We start from the raw sequence: 26123 nt of genomic DNA on the forward strand, positions 1-26123 counted from the left end.
ACAATAGTTTATATTTAATCCTTCCAGGAGTTCCTCCATTGCTTATCCTGTTTCACTGTCGCCTTTCAGTCTAGTGAGTCTTTGTTGTTTGCTTCTACTTAAGACTACAGCACATAAAAAGCAAATCCGATCTTCCTAGTTATCCAAGAAGGGTGCTTAAGTAGAGGACCTGTACAGCCGCCTGTATTCCATTTCCGGTCTCTGCAGGCACTTACCCCCACATACACCTTTGTTTTTTAAAAGATCGTTTCTTCAATTAAAGGCTTACATCTTTAAGTTGGACTAGTCACAGTAAAATAAAGAAATGATCCCAAGTAATCTTATGTTTAAGAGCATTTCGTAAGAAATCTAATAAAAAAACCCCACAGTGTTTCAGATACTAGATAAACCTGCATAGTCACCCCTCATCACAACTGACCTGTGATAATCAAGAAACTGAAGACTGCCTGGTGTGGTGGTCCACACCTTTAGTTCCAGCATTTCGGAGGCAGAGACAAGCACATCTCTGTGAATACAAGGGCAGCCAGGACTACAGAGTAAGACCCTGTCCCAAGAAAGAAAGAAAAAAAGAAAGAAAGAAACAAGAAAGAACAAAAGAAATAATGAAAGAAAGAGAGAGAGGGAGGGAGGACTGAAGAAAAAGAAAGAAAAAAATTATACCCGGTTATTTTAATTATTTAATATTAATTACTTGGGTATGGTTGTGCACATCTTTAATCCAAGTGCTCAGGAGGCAGAGGCAGGTGGATCTCTGTTCAAGGCTCCAAGACTGACTTGTACATAGCAAGTTCCAGGACCTTAGAAACAAGGAAGAAGAGAGAGGGAGGGAAGGAGAGAGGGGGAGGGAGGGAGAGGAAGAGAGAGGGAGGGAGGGAGGGAAGAAGAGAGGGAGGAAGAGAGGAAAGAGGGAGACAGAAAGAGGAATAGAGGGGAGAGAGGGAGAGAAGGAGGAAGAGAGAGGGAAGAGGGAGAGAGAGAGAGTAAGGGAGGTAGAGAGGGAGAGGGAGAGAGAAAGAAAACCACTAGGAAAGTATTACTGTGATGTAATGAAATCTGAATATAAACTGTCAAGGATAAATAAAAGTATTTTATTAATGCTTAATTTCCTGGTTTTCTACCTGCACTGTGGTTATGGAAGAAAGACTGCCCTAGTTCTTAGGAAACATAGAACATATCTAAGAACCAAGAATTACTAATATCTTTAACATATTTTCAAATGGTTCAATAAAGAGTACATATTAAAGAGAAAATTGGCTACAATTGCTGGATCTGAACAACTCTATTGGGCCCCTATTTTCCTTCCTAGAACATGAGTAAGAAATCAATCACACCCAGTGTGTACATTTTAGGTCTCTTTGGACATTTGGTCAGTTTCTTGGTCCTGTACAACCATCATACTTTGAAAACCCTCTCTCTGAGGGCCACTGAGTTCCAACAGAACACAGCGGTTATCAGGACTCCAGGTAATGGCTAGGAGCCGCGCCTACCCACGCCACTCTTCCTTGCTGCACGGTCAGAAGCCCAGCTGCCCACCATTCACCCAGAGGAGGGCAATCTTAGGTCTGAGAGAGGAGTGCACTAAGAGTGGTGGGGAGGTGGCCAGCTACAGCCCCGTCTGGTCTGTGAATGAACATATCTAGTTCTTTACTCCACGTTGTCCAGTTGTCACTCAGAACTGGAACCAGAAAACAGAGCCAAAATGACGACTCTCTAGTTTTCACTGAAAAATACATGCTGATCCTTCCTCTAGAAGGCAAAGTCTCAATATTGTGATGTCTGGCAACCTAATTTAAATCACACTTTTGTTTTTCTCACTTACTTAAGCAACTTAATAAATTACTGACTATACACCTTAATTTCAGCGAAAGGGATATAGTATAATAATCTAAAGGAATGTAATCTTGGGGACAAGAAACCATACACTAAATCAAGTTTACAATTAATAGGAAAATTAGCTATTAATGTGTCTAGAGTGGCCTCAGGAGGCTCACATATGAAAGCCTTGGTTTTCAGTTAAGTGTTACTTACAAGTCTGTTAAGAGGTGAGGCCTAGTGGAAGGGGTCTCATTAGGGGAATATCCTTGTTAAATTAGCTTTGGGGGGTGGGCGCTTGAGACAGGGTTTCAGGGTTTCTCTGTATAGCCTTGGCTATACAGTCTACCAAGCCTGGAAGTTGCTTGGTAGACTAGGCTGACCACTAGCTCAGAGGTCCACCTGTCTCTGCCTCCTGAGTGCTGGGATAAAGGTGTGTGTTATCACCACCTGGCTTAAATTAGCTATTTTAATTAAGAAACATAAAGTAACAGCAACATATATATTTCTAAAGATTTATCTATTTATTTAATGAATGAGTGCTCTATCTGCATGTATGACTTTCCGCCAGAAGAGAACATCAGATCACACTATAGATGTTTGTGAGCCACTGTGTGGTTGCTGGGAATTGAACTCAGGACCTCTGGAAGGGCATCCATTGCTCCTAACTACTGAGCTGTGCCTCTAGTCCACAGCAACATATTTTTAAAAAATAACAATTATTGAGTAAAATGCTGTTGTTTCAGGCAAAACATAATATAACACAAATTCTAATTGGTCTTAATAATAAAAACTCAAGTTAGCTATCAGGGACGAAAGCTGAAGGATCAGAGAAGCAGAGCAACAACCTAGAGAGTTCCTGTCTCTACCAATGTTCAGACCAAAGGGACGATTCTGTCTCTAGGAATCCTGACTGAATCTCTTTCAGAAACCTCAGACTGCCTCTGAGCTCCTCCTCTCCCCTGCCTTATATTCCTCTCTCTGCCCAGCCATATCGCTCCTGTTTCCACCCCCTAGTGCTGGGGTTAAAGGAATGGGATCCCAAGTGCTGGGATCACCTTTGTGTGAGCTCTGTTTCTCTTTTAGACAGAATCAATCTCATGAAGCCCAGGGTGGCCTTGAACTCACAGAGATCCGTTTGCCTCTGTCTCCTGAGTGCTGGGATTAAAGGTGTGTGCCACCACTGCCTGGACTCTGTGGCTAACTAGTGGCTTAGCTCTGCACACTGATCTTCAGGCAAGCTTTATTTGTTAGATTACAAACAAAATATCACCACAACATAAGCTATTAAAGAAGGTAATTTTAAGAAACAAAAATCCAAGTATGATAAACCATTGATCTAAATAAAAATAAAAGTTATAATTTTTGGTTGTTTTCAGTCAAGTACTCGTTTGCTGGAGAAAAAAACCCCGTGGCAATGGATTCACAGTGAGGACCGCTGTAAGGATGCAGTAGGTGTGTGAGACACCATGCTGGAGTCAGCTCTGCTGCAACCAGATTCCCTGGGCTTCCGCTTTCTTGCCCATGAGACAGGACAGGAATGTCTGTCCCACCTCCCACACATGGCTGTGAGGAGCACAAGTGAGGGAGCGCATAGGAAAGGTGCTCTGACAACGAGCATGCGCTTCATGAATGCCCAGTGTGGTAACAACAAGAAAGGGAGAGGAGGACTCCATCTTCCCAGGTGAATGTCACACAAAGTTCCTCCCAGGTGAGCTCTACTGTGGGCAAATGAAGGCCCGATCTAGGAGCTGCCTAGCAATGCGGAGAAACCTGAAGATGTGGCCACTGTTGCCCACTGGTTTGGTACTAGAATTTAAACCGAAAAGCTAACAAGCGGTTCCCGAAGAGTAGAATTCAACTGGTCTTCACTGCAGTTACTCAGGCAGTACAAATCTACAATTCAGGCACATGAACCCAAATGAAGAATGGCTACAATGTCTGTAAAGGTGTGGTAAGGAGGACTCCTTAACCCTGGTATATTCCCACACAACAACTACTACTCTGGTTAAATATACACTCATCATTACCAAACATTTCTCAGACAAAACCAAACCCAGCAAACCCTCCATCCTACCTTTCCCCAAACTCTAACAATCTTGAAGGCAGCACAATCTGTATTTTGTTCACTGTGGCATTTCTGGTATTTTGACCATAAAGGTCAGAATGTTTTCTTAACTATGAACCCCGCCAAGCCTCTCATTTCTAGTGTGCATTTTACAATGAGACTTTTAAGTGTCAACACTACACGAATGATACATATTTATAATTGTACAGAAAAGCTAAGTAAGCCCACTAATAAAAATTCATTTCGAGAAGTAATATTTCTGACACCATAAAGTGTTTTAACATTTGTAAGACTTAGTTTACACAGGGCAGCCCAGCTTTCTGGGTATGCAGCACTGGTTACCTTTCCTGGTATGAAGCAACAGAGGTTGGAGTCCACATACTTCATGAAAGTCATATTTAACAGAGACAGCCTTGTTTCCACGGCAGCAAGGATATCTGCATGACGAGCTAAGGAATGGTTTCTCCTTTCTGACTCTCTCCTGAAATAACAATAAGTCAGCGGCACCCATTAAAGCAGTAGTGTAGAATACAATGTTAGCCAAACAAAATACCTCAATCAAACAGACGAACATGCTAATTTAGACATTTGCAACTGGATCATAACTGTAATGCTCATATATCTTTAACAAGAACTACTGCTAACAAAATACCAGTTTCTTAAAAAAATACACAGCTGGCAGTGTAGCACAGTGGTAGACCACTTGTGAGGTCCTGAGCTTGATCCCAAAACCCCTCTCTCTATTTCAATCTTTTCTAACAGTTTTACTCAGAAGTAACTCACAATACATTTCAGTATTTCTTTATTTAGAAGGCAGTTGGGCACACACTGTACCAACACCACAACCTATTTTGTATGTAGTTTAATCAGAATAGATTCTGTGTGTTTAAGAGTGGCATCACCATTACCATTATCTAAATTTGGCACACCATCACCATAAAAAGAAAACTTGCAGCCATCTGCCAACTCATCTACCTTCTGTTTCTATGGTCTCCTTAGTCTGAACACTGGAATAAACAGGACTGTGATGGGTAACCCTTTGTGCATCCATTTCTCTAGTCACAGTTCACCAATGCTCTAACACTGACCTTTTAATTGCTGAATAACACCCCCTTATACTTAGATATCATCCCTTTACACATCTGGGTTGTTTCTACATTTCGATTATAAATAAAGATCCTAAGGACATCTGTGTACAAGTATGTATTTTTGTTGTGCTGGGAACCACGTGTGGTGGTTTGAAAGAAAATGGCCCCCAAAGGGAGTGGTGCTATTAGGAGGTGTGCTTTGAGGTTTCCTCAGAACTCAAGGTACTCCCAGTGAGACAGACCACTTCCTGTCGCCTGCAAGATGTAGGACTCTCAGCTACTTCTCCAGCACCATGTCTGCCTGCATGCTACCATGTCCTGGCGTGACGATAATGGATTGAACTTCTGAAACTGTAAGCCACCACAGTGAAATATTTTCCTTTATAAGAATTGCTGTGGTCATGGTGTCTCTTCAACAGAAGACAACAGAAATAGAAACCCTAAGAAAGGACCTTGTACAAGGTAGTCAAGTGCTCCACTGAGCTACAGTCTTCAAGCTTTTGTATGGACACACATTTTAATTTCTCTTGAACACAAATTTGGGCAAGCTACTTTATTGTAGTGTGTCTGTTTAACTTAATTTGGTTCATTTTGTTTTTTACAAAAGGATTTAATCTTATGTGTATGGATATTTGGCTACATGTATTTATGTACACCATGTGGGTGCTTGTTACCCGCAGAAGTCAGGAGTTGTTGAATCACCTGGAACTGGAGTTACAGAAAGTTGTGAGCTGTCATGTGGGAGCTGGGAACTGAACCTGGGTTCTCTGCAAGGGCAACAAATGCTCTGAATTGCTGAGCCATCTTTCTAGGCTTCAGCTTGTCTTGAGACAGGTCTCCATCACACAGCTCAAGATGGCTTCAAACTTCTCTGTAGCTAAGGCAGGCCTCCAGCTTGTGACTCTCCTGCCCCAGCTTTTTGGATTCTGAAATTAGGGGCATGTACTATACTAACTAGCTGGTGAAGCCACTCTTACTTGTAACATTATGTACTCTAGGGGTTCAAGAGCAAGTGTAGTTACCTAGAGTCCTTTGCTAGAGTGTGGTAGTGGCCAGCTTTATACGCACAAGTTTTTGCTTTAGCCCCAATTTTTTAAACTTGTGTGTGTGTGTCAGAACAAACCGTGGAAGTCAGCTCTCTTTACATCATGTGAGTTCTAGAACCAGGCCATCAGTGCCCTTACTTGTGAGTGACCTTGCTGACCCCTAAGTCCCAATTTATATTATTATTATTATTTTGAGACAGGGTCTCTCTATGTAGTCCTGCTATGTAGACCAGGCTGGCCCTGAACTCAAAGATCCTTCAACCTCTGCCTCCCAAGTGCTGAGATTGAAAGCATGTATCATATCACCTTGCCTGATCCAATTTTTAAAAAACATCATTTTTTCTCCAGCTGAACTTTCTTGGCATCCTCACTGAAAATCAAATTTAAGTATACAAGGGTTATTTTCCAGACTCTCTATTTTATTTCATTGATCTATGTGTCTATAGTTATACTTGTATGTAGCATACTGTTTTGATTACTGTAGCTTAGTACTAAGTTTTAAAATCAGGAGGTATTAGTCTTCCACCACTGTTACTCAAAACTGTGTTAAGTTAATCTGGGTCTCTTATATTTCCATAAGAATTTTAAGATTAGCTGTCCAAATTCTAAAAAATATGAGTGTATAGAGCTGAGCCTTGGTCAAGACTGTGTGTGCGTGTATAAAATACATGTACGTATGCATGTATGTATGTATAGACAGACCTGAGAAATACTGTCACATTAAAAACAGAACCTTCCAGGCCGCAAACATACGTGCTCTTCTATTTCTTTATGTATTTTTTTCTTCCCCCTAATCTATCTCTCTTTTCTTTTATTTTTTGTTTTTGAGACCCATGTAAACCAGGCTAGCCTCAAGTCTGCTAATGAACCCAAGGCTGGCCTTGAATTCCTGATCCTCCTGCTTCCCTGCCCCAGTGCTAGGATTATAGATGTGCACCATCACACCTGACTCAATTTTTCTTTGTTGTTTTGAGACAGTCTCTCAACAGAGCCCTGGTTGTTTTGAAACTCACTGTGTAGACCAGGCTGGCCTCAAACTCACAGAAGTCTACCTGCCTCGGACTCTAAAGGACTGGGATAAGAGCACTTGCTACCACTGCCCAGCCTGTGACTCTTCATTATTTTGGTTTTCTGCAAGAACAAGTGAGTTATCTCTCCAGCCTTCTTCTTCTTTTTCCTTGTTTTTTCGAGGCAGGGTTTCTCTGGGTAGCCCTTGCTATCCTGGAACTTGCTCTAAAGACCAGGTTGGCCTCAAACTCAGAGATCCACTGGCCTCTCCTCCCAAGTGCTGGGATTAGAGGCGTGCCCCACACTGCCTGGCCCGATTATTCATTTCTCACCAAGCAAACCCGTGGTACCCCCAACACTAACTAGAACATACCTTGGCAGTTGTGCTTTAACTTGCTTCTGACATAGATTGTGGTACCTCTCCACTTTCAGAAACCCCTGATTCAACATTCTCTGACAGACCAAGTCCATTCTTTTACAAACCTATAGGCAGAGGGGAGACAGAATTTAAAAGATAAAACCAATAAGCAAAGCATTAACATGAACTTGGATGGGATGACTGAGGCAGAAGTGTTCTGCACTGGTGCAGTCCCCAAAGTGCTCACCCAACTCACTGCCACTGTCATCAGTGCCATGGAATCATGATGGCCGCTCACTAAGAAATTAATGTTTGGGCAAAGAAGTACCACTTACTTAGGTGTGAAGAATATCCTGTCTGCAGTATGGAAGATCAGTAAAATGATATACCTGGAAGCTTTTAATAGTTTGAAACACTCCCTTTTATCAAAAAAAAGTGTAAATTCAAATTTTAGTCTAATCTCAGAAATATAAGCAGAGTGAGAATTTTTATTTCTTCTAGTGATTTGGGTCATGATGTCCAAGGCTTTCAGATGAGATGCTGTTATGTTCTCCAAAGCATCTCAATGTACATCACAAAGGCAACCACTTCTGGGTGCTGAAGAAACGGGGACTGTCACAACATAAGCAGTGTGCTGTCTGAGAGTCTGAGACCTGATCGTGGCTGTGGACAGTATCTAGTTCAGAAACAGCCGAGACAATCACAGCCGTTAGATTAAGTCACACAGGCCAATTCCTTTGGAAAACTCTAAACTGTTGCAAAAAAATGTTAGGTCACCTTAAAATGAACCTGAAGCCTCTGTTCTATAGATTTAATTTCCATATTTCTGAGAGCCCCTAGAATCTTTCTTATCTTTTAATATTTTAAATCCAGCACATAAAACTTAGTGGTTTTAGGTCCTCCCCCCCCCCGAAAATTTTATAATGGTTTGATCTTCAACCTAAAGTTACTTCTCACTGTATAGGCTAGATGCTGGAGAGCACAGCCATTGAAGCGAGTATCTACCAGGGTCATGCTGTTCTACCAGGGTCATGCTGTTTTCTATCTGCCCTGTTCCATCACAGCGTGTATGCACAAATACCTGCTATGCACTTGTCAAGATGAAGTGCCTGAGTTTATTTCTCCTGGGAACACAGGAAGACAAAAATTCCTGTACACTGAGCTGAATTTCATAAAGACTTTCATGTTTTAATATTGAATCACAGCGTGCCACATGGAACACATTAGTGAAAAGTTATTTTCAACTGTATAATAAAGTAAAAAGTAAATTGAGGGTAATGACACACCAGCACTCAAGAAACAAGAGGCAGGAGAGTTATTTCAAGTTTGAGAAGCACAGAATGAGTTCCAGGTCAGCCAGGACTATGTAGCAAGAATCTGTCTCAAAAAATCCAAATCTCTGCTTTTTAAACCCACTGAGGGATCTGTTCATTCAAAGGAAAAAAGTAATTAGGATTTAGTTTAAGGAGAATGTAAAAGAATATTTTGAATAAAGCAAATAAACATTTCTACTTTACAGTAAATAAATTTAAAAGTGAGGGTTTAATGTCATGCACACATATTGAGAAAGACACACAAGGTCGCACATAACTAGGCTGTCCCTGAACTTATTATGCATCAGAGGATGGTCTTGACTTCCTGATCTCCCTGCCTCAACTTCTCAAGTGCTGGGATGACAGGCATGTGCATCACACCTGATTCGAAACATCCCTGCATGACTATGCGCATACATTTTATAGACTATGTAGCTCCAGTCGGCTTGGAACTCATTACATAGACTAGGCTAGCCTCAAACTCACAGAGATCTTCCTACCTCTTAAGTGCTGGTATTAAAGGCAAGTGCCACCCCTCACTTGGCCTTTAACATGTTTTAAATAAAAATTTCTTTTTAAACCATATTTAGTGAGAAGCACTATTTTACATTTTTTCAAAGTTCTTTGATAAAAGAAAATTCTAAAAAGTAACTTCACGAGACCATACAAGTAATTGTTTTAGTTGTTATTAATATATAGACAAGCTCACAGGCCACATAAATACTAGAAAACGCTATGGTTATTTTAAAATAAGAAGTGAGAAACATAGTGTCTCATTAACAAAAGTATCTGCAGGGCTTAGCTGCTCTTCCAGCACTCACATGGTGGCTCACAACCCTCTGTAACTCAGTTCCAGGGGATCTGATGTTCTCTTCTGGCCTTCCTGAGCACCAGGCACATGGTGCAGATATACATGCAGACGAAATACCCATAAACATTAAAAACAAAATCAAACCACAAGAATAAGTTATCTGCAATCTTACAGAGCCCATCTTGGAAACCTCTGTGGGCTCTCTAGAATACACTTTAGACACTCAGTAACCTAATATGGAATAAATACATCACCACAAACATGATGAGTACTGAATTATTTTGTGAAAAATGTGAGGAAGAAAAAGACAGTATATTTATGTGTGAAATGGAAACAGAGAGGGCTAAATTCTCATCTTCCAAAGCAGAAAGTTAAGAGAAAACATGAAATAGAGCAGTCAAGTGGTACAGCTGGAGTAAGAGTTGGGGCCAGCAGAAGGCAAGATACTATTAAACCCTTCTTCTGTCAAGTTAAGAGGATATTTCTTGTCTCTGCAGACTCTGCAACATTACTAAGTTCTGAGATCAAGTAATTTTTTGAACAACCACGTATTTACAAAACTCATAAGGTCCATCGATTATTACTGTGACATTTGTAAGGTAATGGTGAAATTACTTGTTTTGTTCCACTGGATCTAGCTGGTTCTAAGGTCTCATTGTCTTTCTTTAACCATGCAGAAATTCAATAATGTGAATTCTTAACTAATCTGAGTAGATAAGATTCACTAACAAGAACCCAAGTACACACAAAGTCAACCAAGGGAAAAGGCACCTCACTAAAGATTTGAATTAAGCTCCTCAAGCAGAATTACATTACAGGCAATCACGTCTACGAAAGGACAAAGTCGGAATGAGCAAAGCACCACGTAAGCACTCCTGAAAACAGATCAGATGTCGAGGGAGGGTGAGAGATTTCCCAAGTCTTGAGCTTGGCAATCAGATAAGGAGAAATCTTGAAAAAGACGGTACCCGGTCTTCTCAAAGATCTGACCCTGGGACAGTTGGCTGGTTATTTCTGTAAACATTGTAATATTAGGGCTAAAAAATGGACTTCTGGAAACTCACCAGAGACGGCTGGAATCAATACGGATGAACCCCAGAGGAAAAAGGAAAAGATAAAAAAAATGCTTATAAATGAAGCCTCCACTGATGTCTATAAATGGAAGCTAACAGAAAGGACAAAAACAAAAACATAAAAAACACGTCACAAAGACAATTTAGAACAGCAACCACAGAAGCCAACATCAAAAACACACGAAGCATCAGTCAACAGCGTCCCAGATGCAGTTTTACTGGTCCTTCTTTCATGAATGTTCAATAAACACTGGCAGCACAGACACAAAGAAATGACACACTCATCTTCTGTTTAGGATTCAGAGAGACGCAGCCATCTTAGGGAAACTGGGTTATACTAAATTTTCCCATAGCAAGCAATTGAATGACCACTGTTGCCAATGTATGCTACCTTGCAACTCTAAATCACCACACTTAGGGTAAGGAGGTAGCACAGGAGTGCAGAGATGCTGGGTTCAGCAGCACACCATACTGAACTTGCACCACACTGCACAGCGGAAACAATTCCTAAACTGCCTCTTCTAAAGTGCAATTCTAAATTTAGGGGTATGTTAATAATTTTCCAAGGCTCAAGGAAAAAAATGTTTCTTTGGTTCTTAATATCAACAAAAATCCTAGCAAATTGGCAGTTTACTTAAGACACAAAAACACAGAGCATAATAAACAAGGAGGGATGCCTATGTTAGAAACAGGTTAGAATGGTACAGAGGAGAGGCTGAGAAGGGTTGGGTGGGGTGGGAAAAGGCTAACCAACAGTCACTAAGCTCCATTTAGAGGCCGTAGTTACCTGAGTGCAAGGTAACTACAGACAGCGATCAGACATATACAGTGCACTTATGAAATGTCAGTCAAAGATTTTAAATGTTTCCACTATAAAAGAAACTCCAAAGCTTTGAGATCCATGTTTATCCTAACTTGGACATTGCACAGCAGATATGTGTGTACAAACCTGCTCCAGGCATCAGTGGTACATGTCTGTAATCTTAGCACTTGGAAGAAGAGCTAGAGTAGAGAGTTCATGGCTAGCCTGGGCTACATACTAAGTCCAGGCCAGCTTGGACTGCACAGTAAGACTATCTCAACAAACTAATTAACTAATAGTTTTCCAAATATGCACAACATGCATGTATCAACTTAAAAAGAATAAAGGCTCGGGTGGGGGAATAAAGTAGGAAACAGCTTTTGGCAGCACGCATGGTTTTTAAAAGTCATAGTCAATTTAAACATACTACTTATAAAGATCAGTATACATAACAGATGTATCCGTTAACATTTTTCAAGTTATTTTATATGCATAGATTTTGTATGCATCTATGCTTGTGTACTATGTGTAGGTATGATACCTACAGAGGTCAGAAGATTCCCTGAACAGGAGTTACAGGTCGCTGTGAGCTGCCACAAGAGTGCTGGGAATGGAATCCTGATCCCCTGGAAGAGCCAGTGCCCTTACTTGTTGAGCTGTCTCTCCAGTCTGTTTTTCTCGTTTTATTGAGAAGAAAAAATAAATGCTACATAAGAATACTTGGAAAATATAACCCCCCCCCCAAACAAAACAAAACAAAGGGAACTAATGAAAGCCACATTGTACAGGAATGGCAATGCAGTTTTAGTATTAGGAAACAGATGCAGGTTTCCCTAATTCATTAATTAAGCAGGATTTCAAATGTCATGTTTATCCCTTTTTAAAATCATTTTTTAACATAAGTGGCAATAAATTCTTTGTTTTTTGAAAAGATTTTTTTTTCCTTCTTAAGTTGGTGTTTTTCCCAGATGTATGCCTGTGGGAGGGTGTTGGATCCTGGAGTTACAGACACGTTGTAAGCTGCCATGTGGGTTCTGGGAATTGAACCTGGGTCCTCAGGAAGAACAGTCAGTGCTTGTAATGGCTGAGCCATCTCTCCAGCCTCCTTTCACATAATTTTTTTTTTTAGAATTTTCTTAGATTTGTCACCACGGCCTTTCTTGACAATGTGAAGCAACTACATGATAAATTTGTGAAACTTGCAATTTTCTTGATATGTCTGAAATCAAGTTTTAGTTAATTCTAAGGTGGACACTTGGCTGAGCAGCTTATAAAATATGATGCCTTTTAATTTGTAGCATGTCCTCCTCTGATGACTGAGCTGTCTTCAATCTTGTTTAAGACACTGCAAAGACTTTCTATGTAACTCACAGATTACCGTAATAACATACAGTCAATGAAGAGATACTCCGATTTCATAAATACTGAGTTATGAAATACTAGCTTGGAATCAAGGAAATTGTGTAATACAGCTCAGTTTTTATAATATATTCTTTGGTGCTCATTTTTAAAAAATGAAGCACTTGGATGTTTTTCTCTAAATAACTCAAAAGCTGTCATTAAAGATTCACTGCCTGAGTTTTCAAAACTTCCTTTTTCACTTGTTCTAATTGGGACAGGGTTCTGAGTATAGCCCAGGCCTATTTGAACTTGGAGCAATCCTCCTGTCTCAGCTTTTCAAGTGCTGAGATCATAATTATGTGCTACTACATCTGACTTAAACAGATTTTACAAGTTATATGCTCTGAACTCTTCAAAAGATCAATAGCAGAAAAGAACGAAAATGTGGAATATACTAGAGCTTAATTCTTCATCAGATCCAAGATGCTCCTCCCCCAAAGAAAGCTATGGACATTTTGAGGAAAACTTCTTGAGAAAGCTGATGGTATGGTAACTCCCTGGAAATAGATGACACTGGTTATATGAAGCAAGTGTTTAGAGGTACATTTTATATTTGTGTTCTTCAAATGGGTTAGTAAAAGGCAAGCTTTATCTTTGCCTGTGTTTGTGCACCTGAAGTGCTCCACTCCCCACTTAGAGCAAGGCAATGAGCAGACAAGACAGGGAGCCAAGGCAAATGTCCCTAAAATGAATGACAGATTAAAAGTCATTTATAAAATGAATAATGAATGAGGACATCCATCCTGCCTGCTTTCTTTCCCATTTACTTTTTCAGGGAACTCATTTTCATTTCCCTCAACCAAAGAAGAATTAACTTCCCAAGTCTTACATAACAGTACTTTAACATCTCCTGAAAAGTGATGTCCACCTTACACAGACTGCATCACAGCACTTGAGCTGGTGCACAGTATATTTATATGTTGGGGTGATTTGCTTGCACGCATGTCTTGTGCACCATGTGCCCTTGGAGGCCAGAAGAGGGCATCAGATTCTTGCAATTGGGTCATGGACAGTTGTGAGATGCCAGCCTTTGAGCGCTGGGAATCAAACCCAGGTTCTCTTGAGGAGCAGCCAGTGCTCTTAACCACTATGGTATATTATATACACCACATGTACATCATAATTCTCAATCATCAGCAGGCAGAATTTTAAGAAATATTTTATCTTGGGTGGTTTGATCCCTAGATATTCACTTGAAAGAAAATATAAATTCCTTTCACATTAGCCTAGGAAGAGTCTATTCCCAGGATTTCTGTAAAGTCAGAGGAAAGACTTTCAGATTTCTCTGTTATCGGGGCTGTTCTCAGTAAAGGAAGTGAACACTGACTAAAATGAGGATATTTTATGCACCATTAATCATTTATACTATGCTAATTTATTTTCAGAATTTTTTTTGAGGGGCTAGAGAGACGATGACTCATCAGTTAAAAGTGCTTTCTGTTCTTCTAGAAGATGGGTTTGGTTCCCAGCATGACATAAGGGGGCTCACAGTCGCCTGTAACTCTAGCTACAAGGAATCCAACACCTTCTGGCCTCTACAGCAAATGCATATACGTGGCCGGCACAGACACAAACACACACACACCTAAATAAAAGCAAAACAAATCTTAAAACATGTTCTCCTTGGGCTAAGAATAGTGGGACGGGCTTGTAACTGCAGCTCTTAGGTGGTGCTGGCAGGAGGAGCCAGAGTTTGCTAGTGTGAAGCGCCCTGAGCTATCCCAGACCTGTCAACCTCTCACACTCACATATATGAGTTCAGGGGTGTATGCATGCCACCCCACAGACATGTACACGACAACATCCACAAACACATGCACACAAATAAAAAAATCTTGTAAAATATTTTTCATGTTGGGGGTGAATTAAAAACCTGAAAAAAAAAAAAGATCTAATCTAGTTCAGGCAAATAATAAGCACCACTTTACTTTTTCAGTAGCTAGTGTAAGCTATACAGAAAAGCCCTTCCTTTCACAATGACGTGACTTTCTATTGTTTATTCACAACAGTGAAATGTTTTCACAACTATTTTGTTCGACACACTGAAACCTTACACTGTATCACAGACTCTGGAAGGCCCAAATGAGGCATGGTGAATAGGGAGATTAGGGATGGAGAGGATTACCAACAATGACCTTATTTCTCCCTAGGTACGTGCACCTACACAGGTGAACACACATGTGCACAAAACAGGAAGAGTCATGTCATATAAGAAGTCAGATGTATCTGCACTCTGTGTGCTGTCACTGGGATCTGGAATATCTCCCAAAGTCCATGTGTGAAGACTTGGTCTCCAGCTTGGCACTATTAGGGTTGCCCAAAATGTTAAGACATATGGCTGACTAGTGGGTATTAGCTCTCAGGAGCTATATCCTATTGGGGGATTGTGGAAACTCAGCTCCTCTTCCTCCTCACCTACCAGAGTGAACACTTTGCTGCACTAGGTACAGGGGTGCAGTATGTTTGCACAGTAAAGAACTAGAACCCCAAGACTCCCAAGACAAACCATTCTCCTCTCCAGCCAATTTCCTCCTGGCCTCTTGTGCTGACAGAAAACTGACCACCGCCTCGATAGGCTGAATGATATGGATTCTTACACCACTGAACAAGCTACTGTGTTATGATTATAGCCCGTGCACATAAATCCAATTCAAAGATTTTAGAAGCAAGAGACCATGTCATAGAAGTTTCCTCCAAACTCCTGCTTCTAGCATTTTGTACTTAAGACTGAGTAAACCCATCATCTCAAGCCTGCCAGAGCACAGAGGCTTCTGGTTTCTTCGTATGAGTTGATGGCAACTCACTAAAACTTTCTGTGATTCTCTTCTAGACTTTAGTCAGCATTCCTAACTCCCTTTCTATCCTGACTGTACTCACTACATCAGAATTACTTTTACAAGAGTCTGCTTTCCAAGTAAGTTTAAGCTCCACGAGGGTAGGAGGGTTCAAAGGATCCAAGGTTCAAGGTTACCCTTGGTTACATAGCAAGTCTGAAGTTAGCCTGAGCTACATGAGACCCTACTTAAAAACAAAACAAAACAACAACAAAAACCCAAAGTAATAAGTTTGCTTGAATCCCTCAATTTTAAAAATTAATCTTGGAGAGCTGGGGAGATGGCCCAGTGCACAAGCTAAGAACCCAAATTAGGACAGCCAACAACCACTTTAAAAGACCCTGCTTATGCAAACAACCCTATGTAAAATCAGAGACTTGACAGAGTTGGAAGATGGACACCCCTCCAGGAAGACTCCTTCACCCCTTTGAGAATACAGCTCCAGTGATCCAAGACTCTAGCAGGTACTACTTAAAACTTGGGCAGCTCCTGACAGTGCCAAGCTGGAGACCAAGTCTTTAACCCACGGACCTTTGGAATACAAATACGGCTGGCTTCTGTTATGAAATGATCGAAGCTGTTTCCCCTTCTATTCTTGTACGCATGCAAGTTCACCTGTGTACACATGTACACTGAGAAGTAAGGCTTCCACAGCCTCTCTTCCTTTATTCTTTTGAAGCACAGTTTCTTAAATCCAGGGCTGCCCAGTACCAGCAAGCCTCGTGGCAGCTTATTTCAGGGATCTCTCCCTAAAAAGGCTAGAATTACAAGTGGGCTGTCATGCCCACCTGGCATGGGTTTGGGGATTTTTTGTTTTGTTTTCTTTTTTGGTTTTGCAAGACAGGGTTTCTCTATAACTTTGGAGCCTGTCCTAGAATTAGCTCTTGTAGACCAGGCTGGCCTCAAACTCACAGAGATCCGCCTGCCCCTACCTCCTGAGTTCTGGGATTAAAGGCATGCGCCACCACTGCCGAGTTGGTTTGGGGATCTGAACTCCCATTCTTCTGACTGCTAAGCAAAAGTTGTAACTGAGTCCATGTCAAGTCCCTATTCTGTTAATGTTCTTAGATATTTCCCCTCATCAAAGGCTGTCGACCCTGGAGAATATCAAAAATAGTTTCTTACACTTTATTGTCCTGTGGAATAAAGTTCAAGTATAGGTGGAAACTACCCAACAGCACATTTAAAACTTTATACTCCCAGATTCAAGCTCGTGCCAACCCCTTTCAGCCAACCCTCCAAGGTTCTTCAGTACTTTCTAGGGTTTACTTGCAGGTAACATCCTACTTGTACTACCTGGAGAAAACCATGGTCCTGAAGAAGTTTCCTGCTTAACTTCAACACTCTGTTATTTATGCTTTCTGCCTTTGTTACTCTGGTGCTTCCTTCGTAACTGTGAAGGGAAGGGTATGTCCATTATGTCTCCATAATGACACTGTGACAGGATTGATGGTTGAACTCCTTTGAGAGTTGTCAGGAAGAATGAGCAGAGAGAGGAACTGTGCTCACAGATTATTATTCCTTACCTGTACTCAAGTACCTGCTGCAAAGAGCTAGGAGGAAAACAAAACCCACAACACCGTGTACTCTGTAAACGGTGGTGGGAGACCTGGGGTTTCCAAGGCCTTTTCAGGAGTCCAAATGGGCAAACCATTCTCATAACAGAAAAGAGGAGACTTTCTCACTCGCTCCCAGGTATGCAGCTGAGGTTTCCAGAGCAACACAGTAAGTGATGCATCGTTACTTTGACAGCTAATGGATGTGTGCTTTGTATTCTTGTGTTTTATGGGATTTTCTAAGGAAAGCTCTTGGGATCACCAATAACCTTTAAAAAGAGTACAAAAAAAAAAAAGACAAAAAGATCAAGAACTTCTAGCATATAGTGAGAAACAAAGCAAAGCAATTGAAAAATTGCTATTTCTAAGCAAAAGAAAAAGGCCTCTGTATTGTTCTTCATATTTCTTCCTACCAACCCAATCCATAACTAAAGTTTTCTAATATGTTAAAAACAAACAAACAAACCAACCAACCATGAAAGGAACTATAAACAGCAGAGTCTACTCTCTAGGGTGATCTAGACAAGTCTTTTGGGGGCATAGCATGGCTTTATATACTTAGTTGCTGCCTGAAAATATCTAATTTCAGGCAATAAGAATTCTTACTTCTTTAACACGCAGTCATATTTATGCTCTGAAACACTAATAGTTCCACTCTCCTCTCAAGAGCACTGTTTGAATTACAGGGAAAACCATTGACAGTATCTACTGTCTTGAAAATCTTCTCATGGACATGTTCAAAGTTAACTTGGATATGCTCCCTCAGAGTAGAAGCTCAATTTTTCCCCATGGCTCCTTGTCTCAAAGTCTCTCAAGCACTAAGGGGTCTGGGTGACACAAAGCTGCATCAGCACCAATTTGCCTGTCTTACTGGGAAAGCAACCAACTCAAAGTACATACCTTGCCATTTGAAAAGTAGTATTTAGCCAAATACATTTTAATACATTATAGGAATTAAATATTTAAGACTATTTCTGTGGAACTAGAATTTTTCAGGCTGCATATGTTTGGGGAGCAAAACTTAGTGGTAGAAAGAAAGCCATTTTAATAAGGTATTCAGACAGAACCTTAGAAACCAGAAGATTGGAAAATCAAATTTCAATTATTTATGGTTACAGGAGGCAAAGACTATCACCAACTAACCTGGAAAAATAATTGAAATATATTCTTGTAGCAACTTCAGGTCAGACCTTTTATAGAAAATACAGAATACTGAGTACCTGGATTATGTGCCTGCCCTTTAAGTTAGGTGCTACAATAGGGAAGACTGACGTCCTAGAAGACGAGGTCTATCAATGATGCACAGATGCCCATGGATCACAATTGTGCTTTGTGGAAGCTATCTGTGTTCTTAATATCACTCCCTTCTTTCTGAGCTTAGCCAGCCTTACTTCTTACTCAAGAAAACACAATGGAAGGAACTTGAGTAATGTATATAGCAGATGCCAGCACACACACTTAAGTCTCTTGAATTTTTGGCAAACAATTTAGGTAAAAATAACCATTTAAATTGAAACAATATATACAAAGAGCCTAACCAGGCACTGTTTCTTTTCTATCAATTTCACAAAAAGATCATAATTAAATTCATGCTGACACCTAGTGACAAGAAAGAACATTTGTATTTTGTGTCACTTGAATTGTATTTTCTGAAACCAATGAGTCTAAAAACCAAAGATCCATCTAAGGTCACAGAAAAACCCAGGAACATTAGGTAAAGAAAGGAAGGAGACTTCCTTGTTTCTAAAACTGTATGTGCAAGTATAAACCGGCTGGGAAGTGGGAACAAGAGCAGCAGAGGGACTCCCGATGAAAACGTCTTAAACGATAAATCTGTAACACTAGGCCAGGAAAAGAAGCTTAAGATAGAAAAACGAGTTGTAACTGATAGGGCGCTCATCTGGCAGGTGCAAGGCTGAGGTGGAACTCCAGGACAGTGAAAAAACAGTAACAGACTCACAACAAACAAACAAAAATGAATGAAAGAAAGAAAGAAAGAAAAAACTGAGGACAACGACTAACACAGAAATAAAACCCAGTTTTTCTGACACTTAACAAAACAACTGCAGACATTGCAAGGTCCCCGAAGCCATTGTCTGGATGACCGGCTCAGTTTAGTCAAATGCTATGCCCAAACGCCATGTACATAAAGCAAAAATTGTGTCAGATGCCAGTCTTTATAAAATATAAAGTAATATTTAAGATTCCACATGAAATTCTAGGATGACGTTTTGAAAAATCAAGGATACTGTATTCTGAAATACCTACTCCCAACTGAAGAAATTTTCCCATTCTGGAGCTGGAGACTGGCATGGTTAAACTGCTGTATGGACCAGGGGAAAACACACACACACACACACACACACACACACAACCTGCCCACCATTTGAATAAATGATTACAGCCTGTTTGAAGATGATTTCCTCCGAAATGCGATTACCGTACATTTGGAGCTGAAGTACATGTCTAAAATACGGCATATAGATTATTTAAGAAAATGCTACGCACAGCACATTCAGAAAGATGTCTTTGTCCTCTTATAAACAATTCCGAAGACATCTAGTGACTACATAGAACCAGCTCATAATCATTTCAAAATGCCCACCTCCTTCAATTTCCCGACTACTTAAAGGATAAATTCACTGGAAGGAAGCGAGAGACCTTCCTGAACCAAGGAATTCACCAAATCCTTGGTCAAACCTCTGCGAAGTAGCAAAATTCCAAAGGCTTTTTTTTTCTTTCTCATTTTAAATCTCTGATAGAGCGTGTTATTTTTAGGGTACAAATAAACCACTCCGATGGCGGGGGTGAGTGGGGAGGGTGGGCTTGAGGCACTTGTTTAAAAAATGATGGCAAGACCAGGGGGAGGCGGATAACAGCTTGTCAAGTGCTCCACGATGGCTGGATAGGAAGTGACAGGGAGGCAAAGCCGAACGGGTCATCTCCCAGGGCTTTACTTAGCGGTCAGCTGAGGCTCGGGTTAAAAGCCACGAAAACACGGTGCAATTTTAGAACCTCAACTGGGGTTCGCGGGGAGGGGGGCAGACCAAACCTACTACATCCTTTTCAACCAGGAAGCTTGGGCGGCTGGAGGAACAATACACTAGTCTTGCAACACAAGCCTAGCCTAGCTGGGATCCTCTGCCTACTTGGGGAGTGTGCTCCCGAAAAGCCGGGCGCTGGGGACGGGGAGGGAAGTCGAGGCAGGCCGCCAGCCCCCTCGGGGATCCCTGCTCCGCCGGGGGGCGGGCACCAAGCCTCAACTCCGTTACTTCTCGCCGGCGGGCGCGTCCCGGGCTGGGGGCGAAGAGACCCCCAAAGGCGCGGAGCCTCGCCCGCCCGGGACTCAGGATGCCGGTGCAGTAGCAGCAGCAGCCGGCCGGTCGGCCGGCACCGGGGACACTGCCCGGCGGCAGGAGGGGGCGCGCTCCGGGTCCCGCGCCGGCCGAGGGTCGCGGGGGTCCCGCGGGGGTCGGGGAGGCTCACCAGGCGGAGCTGGCTAATTTCGTCGTAGGACATAAAGCTGAGTATGTTCTCGATGGCTACGATGGGCAGCGCCACCAGTGTGTTGTTTTGAGGCAGGTGGTCCGGAGCCAGCGCGGGCGCCGCGGGTGCCTGGGATCCCGGCTGCGGGGCCTGCGACGGGGTCGGCGGGGGCTGTCGCTGAGCGGAGCCGGAGGCCGAACAGGAGCCGCCGTCGCCGTGGCTGCCGCCTCCTTCCTCAGCCATCCGCTCCTCAGACGCCGCCGCCATCTTGGGAGTTTGAGTCCTTCCTCCACTGTAAAGGGACCAGGACACTTCCGCTGCGTCACTTCCTCCTTCTACCTCCTCGGGGCGGGGGTGGGTGGGCAGAAGGAGAGGGAGGAGCTTGTGGGATGACAGGAGGAAAGAGATGGCGCTTGCTGTGCATCCCATGGAAAGAAGATGCTGCACACCTCAAGAAAGGTGGTCTTCGCAATGATCAAAGATTCTGTAAACCCCGAGAAAGGCGGTCGTCAGGTTCCCCTACCTGATTGGAAACTACCTGAGGGTAGCCGAGCGCGCCTGATTAAACTGAAAGAAACTGGGCCAGTTTTTATTTCAAAGCAACTTGACAAAGGACGAGAAAAACCGTGCTATCTTCCTAAGCTTAGATGGAAATTTGTATTTAGAACAGCATTTCCCAAGAGTCATTGTAATAATTTCAGCATTAAAAAAGAATAAATCACCGCTATGTAAAAACTACAAGACAGTAGACAAGCCCAGAAAGCATGTTGGTGAAATAAAAACAGAGGCACATACTGTATGACTACTTTTAGATGAGATGTCTCATATAGGCACAGCCATAGAATCAGGGACCAGAGAGATGTCCCAGAGGTTGGAGCACTTGCTGCTCTTTTTTTTTTTTTTTTAAATTTATTTATTTATTTATTAAACATTTCTGTCTCTTCCCCACCGCCGCCTCCCCTTTCCCTCCCCCTCCCCCAACCAAGCCCCCCTCCCCCGTCAGCCCAAAAAGCAATCAGGGTTCTCTGCCCTGTGGGAAGTCCAAGGACCACCCACCTCCATCCAGGTCTAGTAAGGTGAGCATCCACGAAACTGCCTAGGCTCCCACAAAACCACTAGGTCCAGTAGAATCAAAAACCCGTTGCCATTGTTCTTGAGGTCTCAGTAGTCCTCCTTGTCCGCTATGTTCAGCGAGACCAGTTTTGACCCAGGCTTTTTCAGACCCAGGCCAGCTGGCCTTGGTGAGTTCCCGATCCCCATTGTCTCAGTGTATGGGTGCACCCCTCCCAGTCCTAAGTTCCTTGCTTGTGCTCTCTCTCCTTCTGCTCCTGATTTGGACCTTGAGATTTCAGTCCGGTGCTCCAATGTGGGTCTCTGTCTCTGTCTCCTTTCATCGCCTGATGAAGTTTAATATTCAGGAGAAATATTCAGGATTTTCTTTGGGTTCTCCTTCTTATTTAGCTTCTCTAAGAACCCAACTTATAGGTTCAATGTCCTTTATTTATGGCTAGAAACCAAATATGAGTGAGAACATTCCATGTTCCTCTTTTTGGGTCTGGCTTACCTCACTCAGGATGGTGTTTTCTATTTCCATCCATTTGCCTGCAAACTTCAAGAAGTCCTTGTTTTTTACTGCTGAGTAGTACTCTAATATGTATATATTCCATACTTTCTTCATCCATTCTTCAATTGAAGGGGGAGAAGATCTTCACCAACCCCTCAACTGACAAAGGTCTGATCTCCAAAATATATAAAGAACTCAAGAAACTAGACCGTAAAAGGCTAATCAACCCAATTATAAAATGGGGCACTGAGTTGAACAGAGATCTCTCAACAGAAGAAGTTCAAATGGCCAAAAGACACCTAAGGTCATGCTCAACTTCCTTAGCGATCAGGGAAATGCAAATCAAGACAACTTTAAGATACCATCTTACACCTGTCAGAATGGCAAAAATAAAAAACACCAATGATAGCCTTTGCTGGAGAGGTTGTGGAGAAAGGGGTACACTCATCCATTGCTGGTGGGAATGCAAACTTGTGCAACCACTCTGGAAAGCAGTGTGGAGGTTTCTCAGGAAATTTGGGATCAACCTACCCATGGACCCAGCAATACCACTCTTGGGAATATACCCAAGAGAGGCCTTATCACACAACAAACGTATATGCTCTACTATGTTTATAGCAGCATTGTTTATAATAGCCAGAACCTGGAAACAACCTAGATGCACTTGCTGCTCTTTAGAGAACCTGAGTTTGGTTCCCAGCATCCACAATGGGTGGCTTGCACCTGCTCAACTGAAACAGAACATCTTAGTGATTGCTGGAAACTGAGGACAAGGGAAGCGTGGGAGAGGACAGACAGTGAGCAGGCACATCGTTTCTTTTTGTGGGTAATGAGAAAGTGGAATTAGAGGCCAGGAAAGTGACTTAATGGGTGAAGACACTTGTTACTAAACGGGACCATCTGGGTTTGATCTCCAGGACCTACATGGGGAAAGGATAGAACAGACGCATGCCCAAACAAATATAATTTTAAAATGAGATTAGGAGCCTGGTGGCATGGCTCAGGGGTTAAGAGCACTTGCTGTTCTTGCAGAAGACCTGTGGCACACACCTCGCAGCTCCGTGCAGAGATACATGGAAGCAAAACACTCATACACATGAAATAAATCTAAAATACATTTTAATGGAATTAAATAGTAGTGGATATACAACCTCGTGAAAATACAAAAAAATACTGCCCTGTATGCTTTAACGACTTGTTTTAAATTTCTGTACCTATGTACTTATGTACATGTGAGCATGGCTATGTAAAGACGCCAGGAGAGGGGGTTAGAGCTCCCGGAGCTGGAGTTACAGGCAGTTTGAGCTGAGCAACATGGCCTCCGGGACCCAAATTCAGGTCTTCTGGAAGAGCATCAGGTGCTGTTAGCCTCTAAGCCATCTCTCTAGCACCCAAATTGTATGCTTTTTTTAAAAAAATGACTATTATTCTATGTGTTTTACCTAACAAAACAATCGATTTAGACAACCGCTGAAAAAAATGCTAAAACTAGAAGGCTAGCACGTGGCGAGGTGCAGCGCACAGTCCCAAAATAACCCCCTGTGTGATACATATTAATTGCAAAAAGTGAAAAGTTATGAAATTCAACAAACAGGTTCATAATCAAATGATTAGGAATACCACCACAACCTGTGGGAGGAGCCAACATCCCACTCCTCTTACTGGGACCCTGTCAGTGACTCAACATAATGAAGTAGTCATGCATAAAAATACAAAATCTGCATTTGAAGTAAACAAACTTAGGTTGGACTTTGTGGTGGTTTGGATGAGAATGTTTCGTAGAGGTTCAGGTATGTGAACATTTAGTTCCCAGTTGGTGTTGCTGTTTGGGGATCCTTTGGGAGGCGGGGCCTTGCTGAAGGAAGCTGTCAGTCACTAGGGCTGGATTTTGGTTGTCGCCTCACCCAACTTCCACTTTCCTCTCTGGTTTGTGTTTGCTCCTACTGCCATGCTTGTCTCCCCACCACGGGGGACTCTTTTTTATATATGTTGCCATAGTCATGGTATTTTATCACAGGGACAGCAGAGTAACGAACACAGACTTGAACTTGTGAGGTCTCTGCCACCCATGATTCCATTTCTTAAAGGAGGTTTCATCCATGATGATCAAGGTTCCAGTGTATGTGCCATGATGAAACACTCAAACCAGACCCATATCATAGAAGCGATGGTTAGTATTCAATAGGTATTTTGTGTCTATTTGTTTCTAGATGTCTGCATATTTATATATATGCATTTATATATATATAATGTGTTAATTTTCTCTCCTCTAATAGACTGCAATTTTACTTTTGTGCCTAGGGCATTGCTACCTCTTCGGAGAACCAGTTGCAATTTACTCTAAATTGAAATAATTTTCTACCTAGTTTAATTTGAGTTGGAAGCTCTCTCGATGGGTTGAGTTGAGACAGAATTTCTTTAAGTGGAGTCATAATTAAGTACATTATGGGGACTCTCACTTAGAGGAACACACCGGAAATCTTATAAAGAGTGAATCACCATTGTCTCATTTAACTCATGTATTTTGTTAATCGACTCATTACACCCAGTTGTTTGTATGAAGTGAGCCTACAAAAAGCAGTCCGATTCCCATAGCTCTGCGCATGTGGGTTGTTGAAATAGGAGCGGCGGCGGGGCTGCGTCCCCAGCACCCCAGCCGCCTGCTAGCTTATGCCCGAAATAACAACACACAAACTGTATTCATTTAAAGACTGCTTAGCCCATTTCTATGTAGCCTCTTCTAGGCTAATTCTCGCACCTGGATTAGCCCATTTCTAATAATGCGTGTAAGCACCCCAAGCTGCGCTTACTGGGAAGATTCTAACCTATGTCCATGTTGGGTCGGAGCTTCATCGTGTGTGCCTCAGAGAGCAGAGCTATTGGGAGAGCGGAGCATGGCGTCTCTGCTCCAGAGCAGAGCTGTCAAGTCTGAGCTCACTTCCTCTTCCTCCCAGCATCCTATTCTGTTTACTCCTCCCACCTATGTTTTAACCTATCAGGGCCAGCCAAGCAGTTTCTTTATTGCTTAACCAATTAAATCAACAGATTGATATATGACACTCCCACATCACTTCCCCTTTTACTGTTTAAACAAAAAAAGAAGGCTTTAACTTTAACGGAGCAAAATTGCATATAACAAAACAGTTATCAAGTAAAAATTACAATAATCTATATCATAACTAAGGAAAACTATAACTATAGCTAACTATTCTTAACTCCATCAAAGAGTCCAGAAAGATACAATATTACCTAAGCAAACAAGATAAGCAACTTTCAAACTCTAGAAATGACAGAGACATCTCGCTGCCTGGACAGTCACCCAAAGTTCCTCTGTACCATTGGGGCAGCCATCTTCGGCCTACAGGCCCATAGTTTCCAGCAGACATTTCCACAAAGCAGGAAATTTCAAAGGCAGTCACTATCTGCTTGTCCTGAAGAATGTCTTGCAGACTCTTTCATGAATCAGGAACCCCAAAAGGTCATCTCACATTTAGGCAAGTTCAGCAGTCCTCTCTCTGCGGGTTCTTTGTGTCCAGTTTTCCAGTTTATGCAACAGTCCAAGCAAGAGCAGTTTCTTGTCCAAATGTCTATCAAACTCCATAAGGATCCTCTTCGATGCCCATCTTCTTCTTGAAGTAGATTGGTGCTGCCAGGAACAGAGTGTCTCATTGTCATGAAAAGCCCTAAGTTATTAAAACATTTAAAATGCCATATTCTCTAGCCTTTGAAAGATATGAAGAATGCCTATCTAACTAAAATATATCTCTATATATCTAGAAAATCTAACATGACTACAAACTTGACTATTATTAATGATTATCCATTAATAACCTATATACATTATATTTTTAAGTGAACTACACAATCACAATACCTTAATAAAGATCAGAAATACATATACAT

At 41.9% G+C, this 26123-nt stretch overlaps 1 protein-coding gene across 1 annotated transcript in view; it reads right to left on the reverse strand.

The window, feature by feature from the left end:
• The window catches only part of Fbxo28 (F-box protein 28), a 28604-nt gene extending 7653 nt beyond the window's left edge, over positions 1 to 20951 (reverse strand). The window contains exons 1-3 of the mRNA XM_050142912.1: positions 20657 to 20951; positions 7396 to 7505; positions 4223 to 4361 (exon numbers count right to left, since the gene is read on the reverse strand). Coding sequence (XP_049998869.1) covers positions 4223 to 4361; positions 7396 to 7505; positions 20657 to 20923 — 516 coding nt within the window. The 5' untranslated portion in view covers positions 20924 to 20951. The remainder of the gene's footprint in view (positions 1 to 4222; positions 4362 to 7395; positions 7506 to 20656) is intronic.
• Between the last annotated feature and the right edge of the window lie 5172 nt (positions 20952 to 26123).

Source organism: Alexandromys fortis, unplaced genomic scaffold (genome assembly GCF_014885135.2).
Source record: "Alexandromys fortis isolate MF-2015 unplaced genomic scaffold, M_Fortis_MF-2015_v1.1 scaffold_51, whole genome shotgun sequence".
NCBI lineage: Eukaryota > Metazoa > Chordata > Mammalia > Rodentia > Cricetidae > Alexandromys > Alexandromys fortis.